This window comes from Montipora foliosa, chromosome 13 (genome assembly GCF_036669935.1).
Source record: "Montipora foliosa isolate CH-2021 chromosome 13, ASM3666993v2, whole genome shotgun sequence".
NCBI classification, from domain to species: domain Eukaryota; kingdom Metazoa; phylum Cnidaria; class Anthozoa; order Scleractinia; family Acroporidae; genus Montipora; species Montipora foliosa.
Window position 1 is genome coordinate 20120695 of NC_090881.1, and position 25519 is coordinate 20146213.

Below are 25519 nucleotides of genomic sequence, written 5' to 3' on the forward strand. Positions count from 1 at the left end.
TGATGAGGCTGAGTTTTCAGCGAAATTTATTGCAGTTTTTAAAGCGGTTTTTATAGATGTACACATTTTAAAGTTTTAAGTGTATTAACTCCAAAATCGTGCGTCAAAAGAATAACAAAGACAGAGAATGTCAAGCAATTACCGAGGGCATAAAATTGGTGTCCTAAAATCCCCAGCTTTGTTTCAAGGAAAAGAGTTGCCAGTTACACACTTCAAGGTCATGTGCTTCTGGTGAATGTTTATGACAAAAACACTGACATGTACACTAGGGCCCGGTTGTTCAAAAGCCGATTAACACTAATCCCAGGTTAAAAATTAACCAAGAGGTTTATTTCTCTAATCCCAAATGCTGATCAACGCTGATATTCAGCAAAGCCTTACATTAGAAGAAGTCAATCTTGAAAAACAAAAATATGCAAAAGAAACTTTCACCAAAAAGTTGAAAATGTGAAACTAAAGTTTACGCTAATCCTGGATTAAGTTAATCGGCTTTCGAACAACTGGGCCCAGGAAAATTACTATTTTTCTTCAAACTCCAATAATGACAGGCCACTCTACCGCCAAAAATGCTGACATTTCTTTGCAGCTTATGAAAAAAAAAACAACAGAGTTTTAACCCTTTAGCGAGTATTTTACAAATGTAGAAGAATGACTGCTTCATGGATATGTCTTCACTGTATCCCACTCTAGATGTATCTGACACAATTTTATATTTATTGCTGGGTACAACGGAACCAGGAGAGATAGAGAATGCAGAGGTAAATAAAATTATATTCGCGATGGTAAAGTGATAACTATTCTTGGTTTTTATTCACGTGATTGACAGCCATTTTTTTCAATGAAAACAAAAAAAACGTTTGTGTAATAATAGAGTTCAATTTCCCAGAGGATCGGGTCGGGACACCAACATGGTGGTTGTGATGTCTTTGGAAACCAGGAATAGTACTTAAACTCAGTCGCTTTGGAAGCAAAGGAGAAGCGTAGCAGAAGAAACAATTTTATATAGGAACTAAACATCACAAGGTGCATGATCGCCATTTGCACATGCATTATGACCTACATTTATCAATACATGTATGATGTAATACAACATGGTGCTGAAAAATTTTGCCAAAGCTTACCCTATGCACAGGACACCCAAGAATAGAAATTGCATTCTCCTAATGTCGAACGCAATTACTTGATACAGAATTTAAGAAAAAACTCTTTCAACATGATGAGATCCTTGCACATAGCTGGACAATTAAAGCAATTGCTTCTTATAGACAATTGAAAAATTCAGCTGGCTCCATGGATTCAAACCCATCACCTCTGTCGGCAATGCCAGTGCAGTGCTCTCCCAACTGAGCTGTGAAGCCACTCCGTTGGGAGCAGGTCCAGCTAAGTCCGAGAATTGCTTATCCATTAGGAGTAACCATTGCCTTTTAGATTGTGTATTTTGTCGGGTTTCCTTCCTTACATGTACATCTTCTTTGTGTATCTTTTGGTGTTTTCCTTCACAAAATAAAGGTATCTATTTGGAGAAAGGCAAAGCAAATTGCCATGGACATACCGTATGTAAACCAGTTGTTCAATAATCTCTGTATTTTTTCTTTCCATAGCTTCTATCAAGAAGTCCACAGGAATTTTTTGAAATTACTTGTTTTATCAGGTTTGTTTTTTGCAAAATGATACATGTTCCTTTCCTAAAGATTTAAGAAAGTTATTGCCAACAAGGCTGTGCTCTAAGGAAAATTTCGGGGAGCCCTTCGGGCTCCCAAGCATTTCAGCTGGGGTGCCCAGCCCTCCAAGTTGGTCGCCCGAATTAATTATTTATTTATTTAATTAATTATCTGAAGGAAGATCTTCATACATCTTTCTCTCAACAAAACATTGCTGTTACTGCTCTGGTGATCGTCAAACTCGCTAGTGCAAGAAAAACCGGCAACCCGTCAAATTTTTCACGCCATACTTGAGAAAGACGAGAAAAGTGGCAATGCCACCAATGTTTTCAAGTTTAAAAGTGAAAAAGTAAAGATTGCGGCAGTTTTATATAAAAACGTTTGGGTGTAATACAGGTAAACGTTTTTACTGGTTAGTTGGGTTAAAAATGAATTTTCAAAACGTGAATCAATGCCGCTTGATTCACGTGGAGCTTTTGTGAAAACTGCCGTGAAACAAAAACCACCGCGACCCATAAAAGGTATCAATTTTTTTTTGAGCAAGTCATCTTGATTGGACGAAAATCATTGCTACAGGACAGAACTTAAGTATTTTTTTCTTATATTATCAGTAAAATGTTTTAATAGTGGAATGAGCTTTTTGTGGATTCGGTCGAAGCGCCAGTCACAGCGTTATTTGTTTAGGGCACGCAATGGTTTGTCACGAACTAAAGACAACGCGGGATTGCTCTGTTTCTAAAACAACAACAAATGACATGATATCTTTCCTTTTTCCTTATTTCGTTATTTCATATACTGGGGAAAAACAACCATAACCTAAATGTATTTCAGCCAAGCAGGCGCAGCCGCAAAAAAATGTAAAAATGTTAAATTTGCATAAACTGTCGCATAAATTGCGATTCCCGGATTCATACAAAAGTAAATTACACCGCTTCGCCGGCCGCGCTTTACCGCTGTCAGAGCAGAAGTAACAACTCTTTTTTTAAACTATAACCAAGAAATGCCAAACTCCATGTTCCAAATTTAATGCTATGTTTTTTTGAGAACGAATCCAAATTCGTGCGGCCGCCGGCCGTCACGTGCAAAGTCACAGATTATGAAATCATGTGGAACGGCCTTTAAACCGACTGTTTCGTACGAAGATAAAACATTTTCTGAGAGGTTTCGTAAACTATAACCGCCAACATATTAAAATTTTTAGCCGCCTTATCTACTATAAATACAATAAGCCAGAGTGCCCGGCCGGGCGACCGGGTAGTTTTTCTCACTCGCCCGAAACCAAATGTTAGTCGCCTCAGGCGACCGGGCGCCGTTAGAGCACAGCCTTGGCCAATATTAATTGAACACTTTGAACAACTCGACCCTTCAATATTAATTGAACACTTTGAACAACTCGACCCTTGTGTAACCAAGATCTAGAGTATTTATTTTGGTAAAAGATACAGCCTGGCTTGTTGCAAACTTTGCAATAAGCATTGAATTATGTATAGTCCTTTTATTTGTCACGTGGTTATGCTTTCTTCCTCCAGGTGGTTTCACTGACTTTTTTTGTCTGAGCACTCATTAACTTAAAGAGAGGGGTTCTGTAGCATCAAAACCTCACTTCAACATTGCACTCTGCTGGCACGTGGTTGCCTGTAATTTTATTAGCAACTACCAGTGACAAAATTGAGACATTCATAGATATTAATTTGAGCATTTAGTAAATGCTTTTTATCAAAGGAGGCATCCTTCCTTTCCTTAAAGTGCCACTATGACCAAAAAAACAATTATTATTACTTTTCTTTGGAGTTCAAAACTATGTTAACTAAACACTAAGTGACCCAAGTTTTAAGGTCTGATTTTAAAAAGACACCTGTTTATTTTAAGTGGATTCTTATTTGTTGGTCCGCCATTACTAACTTTAAAGTCTTGAGAGAGCTGGGTCAAGGAGAAAATGACGCCAAAGACTCACTGGTTTAAGAATGCAATGCGTGTGTATTTGGCTGAATTAATATGCAGCACAGGAGTTTTGGACTTTCAGATTTTGAAACTTGTGTTTTGCATATATAATAAGTTGCGTTAACACGCTGAAACTTTAAGCTAGTAAGTAAATGGTGTCACTTTCCCTAAATCCAACCCTCTGAGGTCGAATCAGTCAGTTTTGAACGCGACTAATGGCAGACCGTGAAATCCAAACCTTACACTTGAAATAAACAGCCTTTGGATAAAAATCAAAGCTCAAAATTTTGCCAGTTGAAGGGAAAAAGAAGACGATTTTTTGATCATAGTAGGACTTTAATGGAAAAAAAAGTGTTTTCTCACAATCCTGATTTTTCAATGTTAAAACATGCTTCTGATCACGGTCACTGACAAAATGGTTGCAACATTGAAAAGGGGGTGGGGAATGGAATGGAATGTCAGGACTCGAAATTCCCTGGTTTTAGGTATTTCAAGACAAATCAAATTAAATGTTTATTTAGTTCATTATAAAATAAAATAAGTCATCTACATCATATTATTTTTTAATTAAATTAATAATATAACGATAATCCAGATTCTCTTAATAGTAAAGTGCAAGGTGGGAAGCTACAGTAAGTGTTAACCAGTTGGTTTTCTTCTATCCAAGTGGCCAATCTCTTTATTTTTGAATAAGAAGTTTGTTTTATTTCCAACAGTGAACTGCTACCAAAATTGCCTTCAGATGGTAAGATTTTGTAACATGTTTTCTTTTATCTGCTTGTAAGCAATAAGTAAAAATTGGATTGGGAAATCTCTGTGGATAAACAATGACGAGCTGATATGCTGGGCAATAATAGTCTAATGAGTATTCTTTATCAAAATTACAGGTTGTAATTATTGTGTAATTTAGTGACAAATATTTTCAGAAATGCAGTATGCCTCAAAAGTGTCCCCTTTCTCTCTCCCTTAACTTTAAGCATTTTACCTGACAGTTCTGATGTACAAGTGATGAATGTCACACTGTGTCTCCGAAACTAAGCCCTTCAAGCAAACATCAACGTTCATCATAACCCTGACCTAAAAATAACATTAATGATACGTGCGGATGTATGTAGAGCTCTCTAACCTTGTTCAGTTGTTGTGACAGGGCAGATCTGGGGGAAGGATGCAGGGGGTTTACACCACCCTCCCCCTCCCCCTCTGAGATGACCTGCAGCTTTCTAGTACATGTACAACTGGTATTCTGCCCAAAAAAAAAAACGTAACCAGGCACGGGCTACGCCATTCCTTAGTGTTGCACCTCCCTCCTCCCTTTTAGGTAAAACCAAATGAGCAAAGTCCTTTGTTGTTGAGCTAACCCACTCCATATCTGTCGCAGGTATTTTCGAAGTGGATGCTTTGCTATTTAAACCACAACACAAAGCTGAACAAGGCCTCTGGCAATGGAGAGATGACCGAGGGCTGTGGCACACATACTCATGGATAGACAGCAAGATTATTGAAGCTGCTTATCAAGGCGGGGAAGACGAATTGACACTCACAACACTGGGAAGGACGTACACTGTTGACTTCAACAGTATGCAACAGGTGCAATGAAGAATTACAACATACTATGTACAATGTTTTTACAATGGTAGTACATTATCGTTGAGTGTTGTTCGTTTGGCAGTGGGACATGATTTTTAAGATATTCTGTTTCAGGCATTCTGAAATATGTTCAAGTTGAAGTCAATTCACATAACTTTTTCGACCTCTACTAAGTTGCCCTTGCTCCAGCCATGCACAAATCCCTCTGTCAATTTGTTGTTTACATGTATATTTAAAACCTGAAATTTGGTGTTTTAAAGTCAGTTGATGAAATAACATCACCTCCATAAGAAAGTTTTATGAGCCAATGTTCGAGCTTTAAACCCCATACAAACGGATGCAACAACTCCCAGCAATGGAGTTGTTGGTTCTGCAGATGTTGGATGGTGTTGGCAGTTGTGTGCAGATGGACACAGAAACTCCCAACAATGTAAGGACGTGCAGTTTATTATGGGAAGGATACGACCTAGTCGACTTTGCAAACTTACAAAATTTGCGTGCCATGTTGTTTTCAACATGTTAATGCGTTGCTGTCTCCGTGGAGACCATATCTATTGCGCATGCGTTAGGCCCAACAATGTTGGAAGAGCTGTGCAAACGAATCCAACATAGTTGCGTTACACTTTGGAGTTGTTGGGTGCGTTTGCTCTGTTGGCAGAAAACCATTTTGGGTTTGGTTGGTTCATAAATCTTCTCAACCGTAATGACTGAAAGCAATGGGGAGCATGCGCTGTCCGTTTTTGGTCCATTGTGGCTCCAGTTGCTGATGACAATGGCAATTAGGGGAAATCTGGTAATGACTGTTCCCATACATGAGCATGTTTCCATGACAAAATGGTTGGAAAAGAGTGCTTGAGGTCATGAAATTGTAACTTAAACATTTAATGTAACATGACTCATACTTTTCTTTTTGTAGACAAATGAGGACACTGGCACATCGAGACAAATTCAACGCTGCCCTGGCGGTAGCGAAACTTCTACCTCTTCCTCAAACACAGATGAAGCTAAACCTACAGGCAGGGATGAACGTGAGGTGATTTTATCGCAAGAAACTGAACTGGCTTCTTCATACACTTGTGGGATGTTTTCAGCTTTGTACAAGATTTTTAGTTCTTCAGTTGGACCAGCTGTTCGACATAAATGCGTAAATGCTATTCTTCGAGTACTGTGCCATGCCCCTCCGGATTTATTGGGCGTGGTCCTTAAAAGACATCCGATCTCCAGCTTGATTGGGGGAATGCTTCAGTCTAGCGACTTAAGAGTGATAACCAATGCCCTTCAAATGGCAGACATTGTAATGCAAAAGCTGCCAGATGTTTATCATGTTTCTTTTCGACGAGAAGGCGTCATGCACAAAGTTAGAGACTTAGCAAACGGGCAGTTAGCAATTAAACCGAGTGTGCCCGAAAAGAACTGTTCATCAGAGAATCTGGCAAATAGCAACCACGAAGTTGAAATCCCAGCACAAAGAGTAGCAGAGGCGTCATCTTCAATACCCGTAACGAGGTAAGACTACTTAAAATATCAGCTTTTTTTCTCCAAATGGATATTTCGAGTGTGCATGCGTAACATACCACCAGCAAAATTTTGTTCTTTAGCAGGGCAGTTTCAAGGTAGTTTAACTGTTTTTCGGTAAAAAAACGGGACACATCTCGTAACCTAGCCGAATCAGTGAATACTCAGCGTAGTTAGTAGGGTCATTTCCGTTTAGTAGATGGAACTGATCACTGGAACCGACCAGGCTTGTGTGTTGTTTCATTTACTAATTTTAAAGCAACATTGCACAAAGATAGTCTGGTGTATTGGCCTCTAACTTCAGAGAAATCCAAAATTTTGGGCTGTATTCTTGGCTAATGGTGATGTAATAATGAACTCATGTAGACAAATTCCTTCACTTAGATGGAAGGAAATTCGACACAAATGCTGTTTTCCTTTCAAAGAGAATGAATTCAAAAAGCGCTGATTATTTCCACCTGAACACCTGAGCATACACGTACTTTGACCGATTTAGGTTTACTCAAACAGACTTGTTTTCAAGTGTGAGCCGTCTCAATTTTCGTTATCTTTGACTTGGTTACTGCAGGAGGTTAGGGGAGGTGTTAAGAAGAAAGCGATATTCAAAACGACCCAGCCGAGGCAAGGCTGCCAGCGTTCCTGGTACTTCAGATGCATATGTGGAAGTCAATAGTCAGACGATTGGCATACCATCATCATCGTCGGCAAAGACTTTGTTTCACGAAAGTCGAGCCTCATTTTTGGCCTCTCAGTCTTCGTCCAGATCGGGTTGCAGATCGTCAGGGACTGCAGAACGACCAGCTAAAGTAAGAAACAAGTTAATTTGTTATATACCTAGACTTTCACTCAACAAAATGAGCACTGTGATTGGATGATTCTTGATCACGTGCCCCTGATCAAATTCAAATGGATCCTGACCGGGATACAATTCCGCAGTTGTTTCCCACGCCGGATGTTTTGCTGCGATTGTTGAAGGCAAATCACTTAATGGCTGGTCCCTCGGCAAACTAGTTAGTTTTGTCTTCCCTCGAGACCTGATATTTCTCTCAACTTCGTCTTGGAAAAAGTCAGGACTCTCGGGAAAACAAAACTGTTTCCTTCAGGACTATATATTAAATGTATAGTAACTCCTCTGTGAAAGATTGCATGAGATATGTTTAGGATAGCAAGGTGTTTAGGATAGCAAGGAGTAAACTGTTTTTTTCCATTCATTCTTTGTTAGAATTAGTAAACAGTGGAATACTCTTCCCAAAGAGAAAGTAGATGAACAGGATTTAGCATTTTTCAAATCAAACTTGGAAAGTTTTGTAAAATTTTGTAAATTTCTAGCCAATTCTTAATAATTCTTAGATTTTAAATTGTATTATAACTTCCTCTTATTTTACATAGGGAGCGTCCTTGATAAGGATAACCTCTGACGTTTCCTTTTAAGTATCTTTTACATAATAAAACGTAATTTGATATTTGATAATGGGGTGACGTTTATGAAAACGTCAGAAAGTGTTCCGTAATAAACCCTTCTTTTCAACTTACCTTCTCATGTCCGAAAAACACTCAGTTAAGAAGGCTAACCCTCCGTTTTAAATAGACATGAACCCTGACCCTAACAGTAACCAAATACTCACCCCAACTCAAAATTTAATTTAAGCCTATCGTTTTAAATAGGTTGTTTATGTATAGAATTTATGCTCTAGCCCTACTCGAAATGTGAAATTCTTCAAGAAACACTAATGAGCAAATACAAGCAGAAGGCGTCTACAAAAAGAAGAGGGGTTTTCTCAATGTGCCTTTTTAAGTGTATTTCCATGTATTTCCATTCTCACTTGTTTTTTGTCTCTTTGGTCTATTTACACTGGAAAAAAATTCCCTGCGGGTAGGGGAGCAAAAGATAACGGAGGGCGTCCTTTTGTTGGGAGGGGGGGGGGTGTGAACTCCCATATATCTTAGGGCAGAGATGATTGTCGGAAATTTTCAAGAATACCCCTAAAAGATACCAGCTAAAAATGAACAAATTTATGATTTTAAAGCATTTTTAATAGTTCCAGACACGTCAACTTCAAACACCTTCTGCTTGAAAAGTTTAAAAAGCATTGTCATAATTCTCAGATCTATTAATTTCAAGAACAGTAAAGATACCATAAAAGATACCAGCCTCAACTTTGGTGGCCCAAAAAACTTTTATACATGTACACCCTAAAAGATACCCGATCCCTGATTTTGACCCCTAAAAGATACCACGGTCATCCCCACCCATTGCCAACTGGAGAACCCCCCCCCCCCCCCCCCCGGTTCTTTTGTTTTTGTCTGAGCTCATGTTTCTTGTGTCATAGGATTAATAAACAGATAAAGTTTGCTTGTACGGTATTTACTGTTGATTGGTGAGATTTTAGAAGCCCGTAGAGAGAACCAAGGGTAGACTTGACCTTTCTGATATAAACTAATGGATTCTTAGTGACTGATTCAAACTTTCTGTAACTAACATACCATATGTTTTTTTGTTTGTTTTGTCTTTAGTTGGAAGCTTCAAGTGGAAGCGGAACTACTGAAAATCGCGACAAAATCTTGACATGGATAAAAGACCAAGGTATTCGACAAAAACAACCATATATGCCTCAACGAGTTGTGCTTTCTTGGTCAGGCCTTGTTGTGGACGGGGGCCTCTCTCGTTGCCCATATTTAAACGAGTCGGTACTTCCACCGATCTCGAATGTGGCCCTGTATTCTGTAATTTCTCCAAACATTCTTTCCCTAAATTAATCCTGATCCTTAATTTATTACAGCAACAAAGTTCTGTTCGGAGTACTTCGACCAACAGAAGGGAGACTCGCATCCAGCACTCAGCGTTCTAAGGCAGCTTAAGAGTGCTTCAGAGCAACTTACTTTAGATGTGAGTATTCTCTGTGACAATTGATCAATTTCAAATTGTCCCAAAAGAAACAGGTTTGACCAATCACAGCAGGTGCGGAATTTCAACCAATCACAAAGCAAAACAACCTCACGCAGGTGACGCGGAGCATGGGAAAACGTGTGTGAACTTTGCTTTTGTTTGCATGATTATGGAATTGTTACCCATCAACTTAAAGCCACTATTTTCGTGTGATGTAAAACATAAATTTCACATATTGGAACTAGGGACGATTTTCTAATGGGAAGATCACAGTATCCATTACCTCAAAAAAACCCTTTTCCACTCAATAATTCTTTGCACTTGTCTAAGACTAATTCTTAAGTTTATGTAACTCTCTCCTTCAAAGTCACTGTTTTGGAGGTTCCGTTAAGTGGGACAACTAGTTGTAACTTGATCTATGACCACGCATAGAGGAGGAGTGGGTTTAATGCCAGGTTGACGTCACAGACTGCTTTTCATTGTAATAGTTCTTTGAAATCATCAATGCAAATTAACCCTTTCAGCCCCGTGGGGTTCCCCATTGACGAGTAAAATCGTCTGGCGTTAGACAGAGTAAAATCTATAAGTGGCGCTATTGGGAGTTAAAGGGTTAATTTGTGAGGTCAGCCCGGTATCGAACCCATTCCCCTTAATTGGTCGGTCATGGATAAAATTGTGACCTCTTTTCCCATTTTTTAAAGCGAATAAAAAAGCAACTTTTCAATAAAAAGGTTCTGAAAACAACACAATATATTTGGGGCTACTTCGAAGAATAAATATAAATAAAGTGGAAAAGACTGTTGAGGTGATAGGCACTTTCAGCAGTTGAGAAAATTTTTTTGCTGTCGGAGAGCTTATTCCAAAAGCCTTAGTGGACCTGACCTGAGAATTTTTTTTTAAACTGAGGTTTCCTCTATGTCCACTACCGTGTATTGGTAAAAGTTTTTCCAACACGAACCGATGCGACACAACAGTTGGGGTTAAAATTCTCCTTAAATGTGGAGAGGTCAAGTCTGAGGTTACGATTTAACATGCGTTGGCATCCAGTGTTTGGCCTTGAGAGCTTACTTGTGTTTCGTCTTCGTTTTGCAGAAAGAAATGTTTGTTCCGGCCCTCAAGGTAACCTTTTAAACATGATTGTTCTCTTAAACTCGATGAATTTTGTTGTTAACCTAAACTGTAAGTCGGAAGAAACAAGACACTGAGTTGCTCCGAATTGTGTTCTGTAGGACATATCCGATGTGCTGACTAATGAAGACAACAGCGCTTGTGCGTTTGAAATACTCCACAGTGGGATCGTACCAAATATCCTCAGGTGATTTAAACAATATGCAAAAGTCAGATATTTGAATTCCCTGCTAGCAGAGAACCCTTTTCTTTTTGCGTTTGCTGGGCTGACGAGTATGGGAAAAGAGACCTCTGCCATCGTCGAAACTCACTGCGTTGACCATGCGCGGCGGTTACTCAGCGACCGAATCCTCATGTGGTACTTCATGTTGTGTGGGATCATTTAACAACAGCGGAATTACTGTAAAGGAATGCACGAGACACCGCGGGCTCAAGTCACGGTCAGCAAACATATCATGGGACATGCGGTTTTAAGAGTGACGTCCAAGGTTGTGGATGGCAGTTGGATCAAAGTGAGTTTCAACCCATGGCAGAGGTATCTTTTCTGAAACACTCATCAGCCCAGCGAACGCAAAAGAAAACAGACCCCTGTTAGCAGAGAAATATGTGACCCACGATATGAAGCATATGCAAAGAAGCCTAGAAAGACTTAAGGGATTCCGGGTAGGTATGTGATTTTAACCCATAACCATGTGATTGTGCTGCACGACTTGACTGTCTGAGATGTCATGCCACTTAGGATCTGGTCATTTACAGTTGTGTGCTTGGTTACCTGGCCTTTGAAGGAAAGTGAGGCTGGAGTTGACCTTGCTTGATAGAAACCTCACTGTTTTTCGTATGTAAATTCCTACTTATTAGCATGAGAACAGCATCATTAACGCCAGAAAAGCAGTGGGGTTTGTATCAAAGCAAGGTCAACTCCAGCCTCACTTTCATTCAAAGGACTGTAAAATGGTCCAATGCCAGTTTGTTTTATATCCCGTAAGAGGTCTTACCGCAGTTTACTAGTTCATACCACAGTTAAAATGTATCTGGCTTTCGTTCATTATTAAAAGGGGCTTTCAATGCCCTGTTAACATCACAAACCATACCCTGGACTCTCAGTGGCTTGCAAATGTAAACGTAATTATTTGTACATTCTTTTTGTATTATCTTAGATATCTTACGTCGACGGCGGCACACGATGCTTTACCACAAGAAAAACGTCTAAGAATATTTTTTCACGTTTTCATGGGATTACCGGTCAGTATTATCGACAGCAAAATAGCTTTGGCAAAATTTTAGCGAGATATTTTTAAAAAGATCTGTTTTTAGGCAGTTAATTGGAAAGTCACGCAACACTTTCTTGGGTTATTCCTTGATCTTGTGTTCTTGTCGTGGTTAATACTGGTAGTTGCGCATAGGAATTTGTCAAAAACTCAAATCTAGTTTAAATGGGGAATATGAACAATCGATATATCCATGAAAGGGCACTGAACGGGATTATGTTCTGTTTATTCTTTCCTTTCGTTCTGAGGGCCCCTTCTTCCCCCTTGGCAGATCTCGAGTCCAAATGAACCTCTTACTGTCTTTTTGCCCCTTTATACGGGAACAACTGTGTGCCGCGTATACAGAGTAAGACTGGCGTGACTTTTTTTTTGCACTCTCTGTCTTGCATTCGTGTAGTTTTTTGTTCATTTCTACATGTGTAAGTATCAATGTCTTAATCATTCTCACTTTTTTCATTCCAGCAAGATACAAGTTCTGCTGTGGACCTCAAAATTGGGGTAACAAATTCCTTATTTCCTTATGCAGGTTTTGCTTGTGGTTCTTGGTCAGTGTTATTTTGACCACAAAATGACTCTTCTCCTGTTGGGAGAATTTGGTTGTTATTCCAGCATTATTTTCCTATAAAACTTAGACTTTCTTCACCCATTGTTCTTTAGATTGGTTATTGCATTCGAATGTGTTGCAAATATGCTATCATTTGAAATTTTTGCCGATAGTATCTAACGCTGTAGTTCCATTCCAAGAAGTCTCTGTTTTAGGGCGTCAGAACTGATAGTCGTCGATTATCGGTTCGACCCTCGTTGAAGGCGCTCAGAGGTTTTTGTTATGTCAAGAAATGCATGTGATGCATGACTACTTTTGATGTCCAACACAGTGTCTTCGAGTCAAAGCATTTTACTACCTACTAAGAGTGGGGGAGAAAAGAGAACACATCCCCATACCCCTTATTGGTTCTTTTTAAAATCTATTTTAAGGTTCACGCCATGCTGTGAAAGTTCCTTTGATCTCGTACCCATGCCACCCAAATAGTCGCGCGTCATTACCTCAGGCTAAATTTAGATTGGAAAAAATTATCATCGGAAGAGGCCCATGTTTGGTGGATGTGTTCTCCCTCCTCATTCTCTCTTGTACCTGCTTACAACAATAAGGTGGTTGTAAGGGTTGTTGTGCGACACTCTACGACAATTTATAGTTTTAGTGCGAACGAAGTACATGTATCTTGTTTCGTTATTGATATACCCTGGTGGATTTTTTGTGGCAGGATGAACTTCAAGTGGCTCCATTGAATGCCTTGATTCAGAAACTGCATTTGTGTATCAACCAGCTTGAACAGGTAATGAATGAAATAAATAAATGAATAAATAAATACACCGAATGCATTTTTGAAGTGCATGCTTAAAGTTGGTCTACCTAGTGCACCAATGAGTGGCATAAGTGTAAAAAAGGAATCGTTTTCGTTCTTACGCTTATGTAAATGTTACGTTAATTAGGGAGTTTAAGCATGCGACATTTTTGAACCGCGGATGGCAACCGGAAGTGAGCTGTTTTCCATTTTAACTTGTCTTGTCACCACCACCTTTGTATTGCTGATTACATTTCAGAAATAAAAAATGGGGGTCACCTAGTTCGTTTTTGAGATATGAGCAGCTAAAGCCAAAATATGGGGTGTTTTTGCAGGGCTTTCCTGTTGCCACGGTTACTTCTTACGTAACCAAAAATGACCGAATCGTTTTCAGCAATAAAGAGTGTTTGATATGGTACCATAAAATTGCTGTTAAGTGATAAATTGTTGTAGTGTCAATCCTTCTAATAATAACGTTTCTTTCAAATGCTGAAACTGATTTGAGCCACCTTAGCCAAAACGTTCACCATCATTCTCTTGTTTACTTTCTTTAGCTTCCAGTTAAAGTCCATGACACCCCTGGGGGAGCAGTTGGAACAAGGTGATCTTTTTATTATTAAAGAGCTTAAGCAAGTGCAAAAAAGACATCTGCGACAATGTTATTTTCAAGTATAAGTCGTTCGGTGGGAAAGTGTATCCTATTAAAATTGAGTCGACCCTTATATTTGTACCTTTTAGGGGATCACAGGCACTCAGATTTTTCAGCTCTCATCAAATCAAGGTACGTTGCTTGAAAAATCAGAAAATACACCTTCAGAGCTTGACGCTTTTTAAAACTGCGCCCAGTAACCAGGACTCGGTTGTTCAAAAAGCAGATAACGCTATCCACCGGATAAATCACTATCCAGTGGATAAACCAGCTAGCAAAACCAATTGAGTTATCCAGTGGATAGTGATTTATCCAATGGATAGCGCTACCCACCCTTCGAACAACTGGGCCCAGGTCTTTGAATCAAAACGAGGCTAGAGATAACCTATGATGACAGCTTGATAGAAATCGGAGGTACTTGTAAAGCAGTGGTCTTCCTTACTCAAAGGTTACCTTTCTCAAAGTCACCTTCAGCCTCGGCTAGGGCGTAGGACACTTCAATATAGCGTGCTATCTTCATTTCGGGGTGTGATCACCTTGATGTTGTGTGGCAGTCTGTTGCGCATGATCGAATTAACGCGTTGCATCAAAAAATCTGGAAGTTTGGATTCGTTCTAAAAATTGCCGGTTTTCACGGTCACACCATCGAAACCATTTAACAAATGAAGTCAAGAATCAAAGAGATAAAAAGAAGATGAAGATTCAAACAGTCTGGCAAAGGTTCAGGTCTGTGCGATGTTTCGTGCGGGAAATATTCAAAGAAGTGTTTTGTATGGAGACGCCATGTTTGTGTCCCTCTGAGGGACCGTTCATTTTTTATGAGAAAGGGGGGGGGCTGGTGGGATTTGGGGGGGGGGGGGCACTAAAAAAATTGGCTTGAAAGGGGGGGCCAGCCGAAAAAAAATGAAGGAAAAGGGGGGGTTGGACGAAAAAATTAGATTAAAAATAGGATAAGAGATTTTACAGATTGAGGAAAAAATTGACCTCTTTTATTTATAACAAATAACTAAAACATTTCCAGGGTATTCAAGAAAACTTCTCAACAGCTTTTTATATATTTTATAATAACAGTGAACGTACCATAATAACAGTCTTGAATAGTAACAACTTTCTTTTCATTCATAAAAGTGTTGTTATCAAGCGCATATTAAACAAAGAACAATAATTTGAGTCCTGTAATTGGAACTGACCTCGTTACCAAGGCTTTTTCTGAGAAATTTCTGAAGTTTTCTTGTGGAGTAAAGGTAGGACAAGTTTGTTCTTTTTGTTGTGAATGGACTGGACCACCTATAAGGAGATGCCCCAAACCATTTCCTGATCATGCCTGCCTTCCAAAGTACCACTACCTTCCTTATCAGCAGACCCCAAATGAGGGGCGTGATCCAGACGATTGGCAACCAAGAGTCCAGTTGAAAGAGGCGCATGCCAGTTTTGTCTGACCCAGAGAGCGTAGCTAGATTTGGAGACAAATTCATTGTGCAACCAAAGCTTGTGGTTGACTATCTCCAGCATCTTGACGTCATGGAGTTCAAAAAAAAGAAGAGACTGGAGGAAAGGGCAAGGGAAAGTAGGGAGGCAAGAGAAAAGTCCTATGAAGATTATCATTGGGCTAATTTGTGTGAAGATGCCACCAAGCTAAAAAAGCTCCGTGTGCCAGAATTGAACAAATACTTAAAACATCATGGGCTATTAAAACAGCATCAGAGGAGCAACAAGAATGACAAAGTGAAGACAATTATGGGACACTTCTTGCGAATGAATACTCTCAGAACTGGACAAGCCGAAGTGGGAGGCAGGAATGAATCAGGTCAACTAAACAGCAGTGATGAAAGCAGTGAGGGAGAGGAAACTGATGTTGACTACAAGAGTGATGCCCCTGACTCTGAAGACGACTCAAATGATGTCGTTATTGCTTTTATCGCCTCAGATGAGGAATACGCAGACGAGCGGCCAGCTACAACACGCTCAGGACGAGCTGTAACAAGAAGAGCAGAAATTGACTTTTCATTCTTTTGAGTGATTTGTTAAAAGCAGCTTTCTAGCTTTCAGGTTTCTTTCAATAAATTATGTGAAATGTAACAAAACGAAATTTTAATGCTGCGGTAACTTTCAACACCATATGTATTTTTTATTCAAGGGGGGTGGGGGGGGGGGCTTCCAAAAAATTACTCTGATGAGGGGGGGGGCCAGGAGAAAAAAAAATCGGAAATTGGGGGGGGGTCATACAATTTTCAAATTACACTCCTCCAAATTCCACCAGCCCCCCCTACCCCATAAAAAATGAACGGTCCCTGAGGGGCACAGATATGGCGACTGAAAGCTAACAAAAACATAAGTCATCGAGTTTTGCTATAAAAAGCCTGTAGTCGTCTTCTGAGGGCTCATAAATATCTATATGAGTACTTATTCTCACTTTTTTAACCTCCGTAATGGCATTCTCGGCCGCAATTTTAATATCGTGTACCGCAAAAGGTTAGAAATTCAACCTTGCTTTATCACCCGAGGACAAACCCTATCAAACTGAAAAGATAAGTCTTCACCTGTTTTAATAACTAACAAAACTAAAATCTCAAAAGGATTGATAATTCCTTATTTTTTAATTTTGATGGCGTCACGTGAAAACCAAGAATAGCGTTGAGTATTTGACCTAAACTTTTATATGCAACTTGCAAACCAAACCAAACGCTCTTTGCTAGACCTTTTGCAACGTGTTAAAGATTAAAAAAAGCTCTTAAACATTAAACACCGTAGTGAAACCTGTAGGACTACCTCCTTCGGCCAGTCACAATTACCGCAAACTGCGTATATGCGGTTTGCTTTGTTATCGGCTTATTTTATTGTTTTCCGCTGTATTTGGTTCATTTCATTGCTTTTCGTTAAGACCAGCGTATTTGAATACCTACGGTAGGGAAACGTTGTCTCGGAAACATTGCCTCCTAGATGTCACTGCTGACGTTGTTAAACTTAAAAAGTTTGGACAGAAAAACTGTCCCGGGAGGCAGGAGTATTTTTCTTTAAAGTTATTTTGAAACATAGTCTTGCGTCCACGGGAGATTTGCGTTTGCAAAATTGTTTTCCTTCGCGGCCAAACTGATATTCGTTCGTTTGTTAGTGTCTTCTTCAAAGACATCCTGAATGTGAGGGCTTGAGGCAGTGGAAGCGAGGCCCAGTGAAGATTGATCCACTTGCACTGGTCCAGGTAAGAACCAAGTCCCTTTTATGTGAATATGCCGTTTAAAGGTCAAGTGCACAAGGAAGTAAATCAGGGGTCATATTCTGAACACGAATTAGGTAATCAGAAAGCCAAAAACTCTCGTACTGAACACGAAGTAAGCCGCATTCACACACTACGTTTTTGCACGAGTTAGTAAATGACGTTACTCTCTCCTCGATCCAGCTCCCTGAGAGCTTATCTGTCAGAACCACATCAAGTAATGGGCGGGCCGTTAAATGATCATCAAAATAAAAATAAATAGTTTTTCTCTTGAACTGACTGTAGAAAATCTCGTATTTCGAGTATTCAGTACAACAACTTTGGAAATGTAAAGAAAAACGATAAGTGATTTTTTATCACGGTAGCACTTTAAATGGAAGCTACTTACCTTTTAATAGCTGTGTTCGACGCCCGAACTGCAACTTAATTTTCACATGAGGTTGAACTAGGAAAAACAGAGAACCGTAATCATTATGCAGAACATCTGGAGACGAGATCAAGCAGCAAAATTAATAGTCTTTAAAATTTAACGATCGCGCCCCAGTTGTTCAAAAGGTGGATAAAGCTATCGACCAAATAAATCATTATTCTCGTGGATAGCGCAATTGGTTTCAATATTATTTATCCGCTGGATAGTGATTTATCCGGCTGATAGCGCTGTCCATCGTTTGAACAACTGGGTCCTGGGGCCGGTTGCTCGAATCCTAGTTAGCGCAAAAAACCTATAGGTTTCATGGTAATTTCACGCTGGTTAGCGCTAACCATGCTATGAGCAACCCGGCCCTGTTCTGTAGAGTACTGCCTGCTAAATTAGCCAATCGGAGCACGAGGAAATTCATAGAGATCTAAAAATGGGCAGTCCTTCCTAAGTTGTTGTTTGTTATGCAGTACTGGGCAGTATTTGCTTATGGTAATGTTAAGGAATCGTTCAGTGTACAAATTTGAGCTTCTTCCCAAAGCACGACATGAAATAAATATTTGAAGACGTCCAAATGATACCTTTCCTTTACACTGTTCAAGGCAGTTTTGTTATTTGATTTGATCACTTTCCGTTTTAGGCCATTGAGAGATATCTAGTTGTCCGCGGTTATGGAAAGAAGAGAGAGGTATGTGTTTCATTAAACATCGTTTAACAAACATACTGGCATTCAAAGAACGTTTGACTTTAACATCTCCCCAATTTCAAGCAGTTTGGTTTTGATGATCAACGGGATTTTAGCAAGCATGCTTTTTTTGTTTTTTTGTTCTGATCTCTTCAAAAAAGATAAAGTTTGATTTAGAAACAAAATTACAGAAAATAGCCGGTAAACTTGCAGATATTTTTTTGCTTTTACGCGAGCTCGATGATGTTTTTTTTTTCATAGAACCCCGATGACGATGGAAGCGAGGATGATGGGTGAGTTATGACATCCTGAGTAACATTTTAATTGTCTGACCTTACCCTCGATCGAAACATCATGGTGTTGGAGATAAAAACAACCAAATAAATTTCCTTACCGATTTTTATTCTGTGCCTTCCATTGGGGTATAAAATCGTGCTAGAAAGGAGACTGGGAATAGCAGACCAGTGAACTCGGGGAATTTTTGGGATAGAAATGTTCGTTCGTTTGCATTATTGCAACCAAATACAACGCATCTCAGAAACAGTTTCATCAACTTCTCAATTAAAAAAAGAGAAAAGTTGGTTCTGTCTTGACGTCACAGTTCTGCTATCCGCAGTCTCCTTACTAGCGCGGTTTAACGCTCCCCGGAAGTGAAAATTCTTTTTTTGGGTTGTTTTTGTCTCAGAAAATCATGATGTTTCACTTGAGTAAATAAAGAAAAATCTGTCATATTCACTTTAAAGAAAATCACTTTGGCATTAAGTAATGCCAGATTGCCAGTTAGGTCCTAGGTTAGAGAATGCACTTTCGAAAATGTTCGAAAAGGAAAAGATGGGTTGATAGATGGCAGTTTACCTCGAATAATTTTTGCTTTATACAACACCAGACTTGGCATTTTATTGTAGCGACCTGTTTTCAATTTCACTCAGCAATTGTGATTCCTTTCAGATCCGATGATGACATTGATGAATCTTTGGTAAGTTTGGTAAATAAATTAAATCATGAAAGAAATCGCTCGTGTGATTCCGTTCTTTCGCGCAAAACATTCGGTACGTATTGATTATCGTGTATTCGTCTTTTTTTTTTTTACGCAGGCCACTGAGCTTCAGATGCAAAACAATTCAAGGTTTGTTACAAAATATTTTCTGAAACGGAAAGCCTAGGAATTCGTGCTACTCAAGGTATATTAGCCCTGGGTGCAAAGAACTTTTTCTTTATCACTTCACCGGGTTGAAGTCAGTGACGGACGACGAAATAAGGGAAATCAAGAGACTATGAGGTGAGAGAGTACATCCCCCATACATGGGCCTCTTCCCATGATAATCTTTTTCAATCTAATTTTAGCTCGTAGTCAAGCTGCGAGGCTATTTTAGGAAAGACACCTGATTGGTCAATTGTAATGACGTAATGACCGCTTAAAGCCGATCACATCTTCAAATTTCGATTTAGGATTTCACTGGATCATGCGACGGCGAGAAAAGTCTTCGCAAGTTTCTTCACAATGACATCTGATCCTCTAACCATGGGTCGCGCGGCCATGGGGACGAAACCAAAAATAACCTTCACAGCGTGGCGCGAAGCTTAAAATAGATTGAAAAAGATTATCATAGGACACGGGGATTTGTTCTCTCACCTGATAGTCTCTTGGGGAAATACAATTGATGTTGTCACTGACCAAGATAACATTGCTGTGGGTTGTAGTCTTTAGATTGCCCGAGTGCTTCCTTTCTATCATCTTTCCCTGAACATTATATCTCACGTAGACACCAACTGGAAATTTTATTGGGAGATCATCTCTTACCTTACAACATGACGGTGTATCAAGCTATCAAGCAGTTTGGCCAGGTAAGACCACTTCTTTTATAGTTGTCTTTTTATTGTAAACACTGACTATGTCGCGACATTTTGGGGAAATTTATAGTTAATACTAGTTTTGAACTCAGAAATGGTAATAGGGCATTTCTTTACCCATATTGACTTCGTTATTTCACGAACCAAAAGATTTTCTGTGCGAAATGGACCTTTTCCCAGGCGTGCCGTGGTAGACATGTGGTAAGTGGACCGATAAAAGTATCAAGATCAACCAATCAGAGCGTTGAATTTGACACATGGCAGTGATTGAGAGCATTGAAAAACGAAACAATTTATTTGAGTTTTAACTTCAGAATCGGCAAGTTAATGAAAGGCTCGATAAGATTTAAGGCTCTGAGAAAAAGCCTTCTGCTGTGTGTCAGATCTGGTTATGGGTCTTTCCTGCCCTCCAACATGGTTCGTGGAAACTTCACGAGATTATTTTTTTGTTGTTTCAGTGCGATGAAGACAAAGACTTCGACGACGACCAAGGTATCCTTGGCAGACCCAGTATCTGGGTTTCCACGCATACTATATGGTAAGTGTCACTTTTGTAATTCCTTTCATAATCAACGAAAAAAGAATGGATTTTTCTCGTCGCCGTATGCGCTGTAAAACAAGTAGTACTTTGCAAACAAAGTACTTTCCCCTCGGCCGAGCTAGTAAGAGGCATTGGTCTGTCCTTATAAGATGACTTCACAAAGTGTTTTGCATTCTAGTTTCGAGAGAACTGTTGCATGGCAGATCAGTTTGTGACGTCATCTTAGAAGATAAAAATGCAGAAAACTAAATGAAGAAAATTTTTTCAATGAGTGAATAAATTTATATCAGCAAAGACAATTTAATGTTGTTGGGGCACTTTAAGTTGGTCCCATTTGACTTGATTTTATCCTCCCTTATTTCCAAGGCACTTGTGCAACGAGCTCGACACTTCACAAGTGATCAGTGCTAGATGCCTTACTTCTCTCGTTAACATTAAATTATAGGTTTCGGCCGCTGAGTACAGCCCAAAAGGAGCAAGAAACTGTAAGCAGCAGTAAACTAAAGTCTGCCGTGGCAAGCGTTTCGCGACCTTCAAGAAAGACATGGAAAGAAGAAGGTGAACCAGAGATCAAGTCACCTGCTTACGTATTCTTTCAGGAAAAAAAGAGTTCGACTATTTCTTTTAATTGCAAATAGAAGACACTAGATCTTTTTCATTCCACATACTATGGAAACTTTTTCGTTAAAATAATTTTTTTTTGATCCTGATAAAGAAAACGTTGCCGGATCACCTGAGTGAAAACCATTCCGATCAATTGTCAGTTTACATCTCTTTTAATTGTTAATAATTGTAATAACAATAAATGTAATTGTTAATAATTGTTGTTCACACCTCTTTCAGATTCGGAGAACGAAGCGTCTATAAGTCACCTTCTTTCAGCTTGCGAACCTCAAAATTTTAGTAAGTTGCGACGGTTATCTGTACTTTGTAGTATTAAACGGTCATTAGTGCGTGCTGAAATGTTTCGTGCAACTTGTTGCGTTGCGAGACAAGTTCCGCGAAAATTTGCTCGGTGTAACAGCGCCTTTAGTGTAACGGTTGCGTTAAGGTTAGGGTGATCTTGGCTGTTCATGTTTACTAAAGGGGAAACAGTAGAGGGACATTTTAGTTACATTTATTACCTGTGTTTCTGCATGCAAGTGATGTTCAAATTGAGGCGAAAGGCAAGGAGACACTTCGTAGCCCTTATATGAAATGGGGTGCACCTAAGTAGGACCTATCTTCCATCTTCCATAGACACAATGGGAAGATATTGGTAATTGTGACCTGAGTATCCAAACTTCGTTCCTGTTTGTCTTTTCATAGCTACTTCTGATCCAAGTATTGAAGTTATCAGCCTCATGAAAGCCCTGCACGTTTTGAATTCTCATTGGACGACACTTTATGAGGTCAGTGCGGTTAGTTGGTAATTCCCGTAGATTGTCTCAAGAATATGGCTACAGTCAACCGCGTTTTAACTGATACCCATGCTTATTCACTGGTTAACACGAGTAGTTTTGAGGTGCAGATAGAAAATGAAAAAATCACTTTTATGGGCTTGAGTTGTCGTTCATTGTTCCACGATGTTATTTTGTAGAGTACGGCAGAGAAATGTATTTAGTTAGAGGTGTACACTTGCGTGCTGCATGCGCAGTTATTGTTTTGAAGCTTTCAAGTGGCCTTGGTCGTTGCCTAAATTCCCGGAAGGTGCGGATACTACATCAAGGTGTGGTTCTTTAAATGACCCAACATTAATTTTTAATTCTCATGGTTTTTTATAGGAGCAGAGTAGCCGAGTGTTCTTACCTTGCAGCGAGTTCATAAACAACAAGCTTGCAGCAAAGGTCGTGCGACAATTACAAGGTATTGTTATCTCTTTGTCTTCTTTTTACAATGTTCTCTGAGGTGTACAATGTGATTGAGAATCCCTTGGATCACGTGAACGGCATGCTGTGAATCACTTGCACGCTTAGACTCCTGGGCCTAGTTATTAAAAGCCTTGATTTAACTAATCCTGGATTTTTGGGAACTTTTCCTTCAGTTTATTTCCCAATCAGAAATGTTTCCACAAGATTCCAAGTCCCTTGGTCGGGATGAAACGATCTTCGTAAGACTAACACGAACAATATATTTTCACAAGTAACTGTCAACTTTATTCCAAGCCCTAATTTTTAAATTAGACTTTATTAAATTGTTACAGGGTTTCTTGATGGGCAAAACTCAAACCCTGGTTGATAAATCGCGGATAAGTGTAAATCGGCTTTTCAACAGCTGGGTCCTGGACTTTGGAATATGGCATGGCCAAAGTTGATCTTGTGTTGCGTAGTTCTTATTATTTTCTGTGAACTGAGTGAGTGTCATCAATATTTTTGTGGATCACCTGGAAAACATGCCATTGAGCACGTGTGTACCTCGCCTTTGGAGTAAAGGAATGCTAAAGTTGAGCTCGTCCCAGCCACCTCATATGATGTTGTCTCAGGTATACTGTTAAGTGTGATCAAAATCTCTCATGAATCACGTGGACATCAGTGCATCGACCGGGTTTATGGGGAACAAACGTTGATCTTAGTTTGATTTGAACCTGGCTGCTTTTTTGTCATGTATATGCAAACTTATTACATGCGGAAGTAAACGGAGCAAGTATCATAAGAAAGTCGCAGCTTTGCTTCCATTTAAAGGCGAGCTCGTTAACAGCTGTGAATTACCTATAGATGGTTTTGCAACCAATCTCTAGAGAGACAGATAAGAATGATGTAGTTGACCAACAAAAGGAGCTCATGAGAGATCTTTTGTTTTCGTCCACCAGCATGGCGGCGATTACGTCACGTGAGCACCTAGCCAGCGTCGCAGACGTAATCTAACACCGGTTAGCAACGTCTGCGAAGCAGCACCGAGATCCTTGTTTTGGTTCTCCAACAGACTTAAACCTGATTGGCTATTACCAGTCTTGTCAAACAACTGGTTTTCTTAACAGACATTATGGCGCGTACTCAAATCCTGGCAGGCTACTGTGGGCCCAGAACAAGGATTTCGGCACCTGGTTCGCAGACGGACCTAACCAGAGGATCGCTTACGTCTGTGGCGCAGTGAACACCATCTATTGACCATACTTTTTTAATTTCAGATCCAATCACAGTGATCACTGGAAACTTCCCTGCTTGGGTAGAGGAACTTCCTCGCAAATGGTGAGCTGTCGTAGGAATTTCTTTCTCCGCTTGTCGTTTTAATGTTGTTGCCAGCCGACCTGTATTTTTTCTGTTCTTGTGTAACATTTATTAGTAGCTCAACTCGATTGGCTCAATAGCCATTCTGATTACATTTACCTTACCTAACCTTGTTTAAGCCTTATTGACACATCCTAACAAATTTATATTTTGTGGTAATAATGCAAAAAAAATAGATTTTTCGTTAAGCACGTTGATTGAGAGTACAAAGTGATTTGTGGGCATAAGGTAAATCTGAAGCTGTTGCACTTGCAGCGGACCATCTGAAGCACAAAACATTTCGATTGGTGATCCCGGCATTAATTAGCTGTAAGATTGATCAAGAAAACCCATGGCCAAATCAGGAATGATTTCCTAAGCAAAAAGACATAATTAACCCTTAACCCTGTAAATCCTGATACAGTTCGACTATCACCCTATCATCACATCTGTGTCTAAACCACAGAACGACCATTCTGTGATTTAAAAATAGATTATTAACACAATTAGCCTAAAACATTACACTTTGTTTCACAATTCGGAGGCTCTCTCCAATGTAAATACCCGAGCGGATGACCCGTTCATTATGTATGTATTTTCTTTCACACAATGTTTGACCAGCAGTGAGGGCCTACGGGTTACTTTAGCCTAATGGTGACTATCTCTACTGTTCTGTTTCAGTCCTTTCCTTTTCCCGTTTGAATGCCGACAACAGCTTTTCTATTGTACTGCAATGGATAGAGACAGAGCGCTCAGCAAACTACAGGTATGTTTGGTCTTTCTTTCAGAATCACTTCGTGTGCTGCAAGCAATCACTTGTTAACCAAGTCTTGCTCTTAAAGCCTTAGGATGACCCTTTAAGCAGGGAACGAGAGGCTGGTTATGCGGACGCACCAAGTTAGGAATTAAAAACTTGTACTCTTACCAAAATCTCGAGGTCGCTACGATGCTAACAAGGGAACATGTGAACCTGGAGGTTAATAACTCTGTCCTGCGAATTTCACGAGTTTTCTCATAAAGCGCCTTTGTTTGTTGCAGGAAACATTACCTGAGCTTATGAATACGGAAGCATCTGATCGAGTAGCACCGCGATTTGATCGGAAAAAGGTTTGTTTGTGCAAGTAATTGAAACTTGTTCTGATTCTTTAAACAGGAGTTTCGTTGCAGTTTTGTAGGGTCGTTGTGCAGCGCTTTGAGAAGGAAAGTAAATAGTAAGATCAATTAGTTCTGAATCGACAGACCTTGAATGTTCTTTTATTCTAGTTTTGACGTGGACATAGTACACGAGTAGTAGAACTCTTGAAACAAAGCTTTTATGCACAGACAAAAAGATTAGGCCCACGAAAAATCTCAATGTTGACTCGAGCGCAAGCATGAGGTTTCAGCATTCAACCTCGCCTTCATGGGTGATGTCGAGGGGATCTGGTGCCAACAATTACGTCGCGAGATCCTTTTCAGTCCGTCTGTATGTCTTACGTTAAAGGCCTACTGACGTGTTTTTTGGGGTGCTTTGCTAAGGATGTAATGGTTAAGTAATTTGAGAAAAATTGGCATTATTTTGGTGAGTTTCCAAGTTGTGTAAACCAATGACCCTAAATATGACATTATCATTCCACGCCCATGGTCACGTGACCAATAAAAGAAAA

At 39.7% G+C, this 25519-nt stretch overlaps 1 protein-coding gene across 4 annotated transcripts in view; it reads left to right on the top strand.

Moving 5' to 3' along the window:
• The window catches only part of LOC137982047 (E3 ubiquitin-protein ligase TRIP12-like), a 62905-nt gene that overhangs the window by 24896 nt on the left and 12490 nt on the right, over window positions 1-25519 (top strand). For all 4 annotated transcript variants that reach the window (XM_068829072.1, XM_068829073.1, XM_068829074.1 and 1 more), the window contains exons 22-50: window positions 691-758; window positions 1602-1651; window positions 4319-4347; window positions 4981-5189; window positions 6106-6695; window positions 7273-7510; window positions 9219-9288; window positions 9485-9591; window positions 10684-10710; window positions 10821-10906; window positions 11877-11961; window positions 12450-12485; window positions 13250-13321; window positions 13885-13931; window positions 14069-14111; window positions 17092-17178; window positions 18252-18299; window positions 18558-18589; window positions 19245-19272; window positions 19391-19422; window positions 20060-20141; window positions 20606-20685; window positions 21134-21246; window positions 21532-21591; window positions 21997-22079; window positions 22452-22533; window positions 23795-23855; window positions 24555-24639; window positions 24912-24980. In XM_068829072.1, coding sequence (XP_068685173.1) covers window positions 691-758; window positions 1602-1651; window positions 4319-4347; window positions 4981-5189; window positions 6106-6695; window positions 7273-7510; window positions 9219-9288; window positions 9485-9591; window positions 10684-10710; window positions 10821-10906; window positions 11877-11961; window positions 12450-12485; window positions 13250-13321; window positions 13885-13931; window positions 14069-14111; window positions 17092-17178; window positions 18252-18299; window positions 18558-18589; window positions 19245-19272; window positions 19391-19422; window positions 20060-20141; window positions 20606-20685; window positions 21134-21246; window positions 21532-21591; window positions 21997-22079; window positions 22452-22533; window positions 23795-23855; window positions 24555-24639; window positions 24912-24980 — 2699 coding nt within the window. The remainder of the gene's footprint in view (window positions 1-690; window positions 759-1601; window positions 1652-4318; window positions 4348-4980; window positions 5190-6105; window positions 6696-7272; window positions 7511-9218; window positions 9289-9484; window positions 9592-10683; window positions 10711-10820; window positions 10907-11876; window positions 11962-12449; window positions 12486-13249; window positions 13322-13884; window positions 13932-14068; window positions 14112-17091; window positions 17179-18251; window positions 18300-18557; window positions 18590-19244; window positions 19273-19390; window positions 19423-20059; window positions 20142-20605; window positions 20686-21133; window positions 21247-21531; window positions 21592-21996; window positions 22080-22451; window positions 22534-23794; window positions 23856-24554; window positions 24640-24911; window positions 24981-25519) is intronic.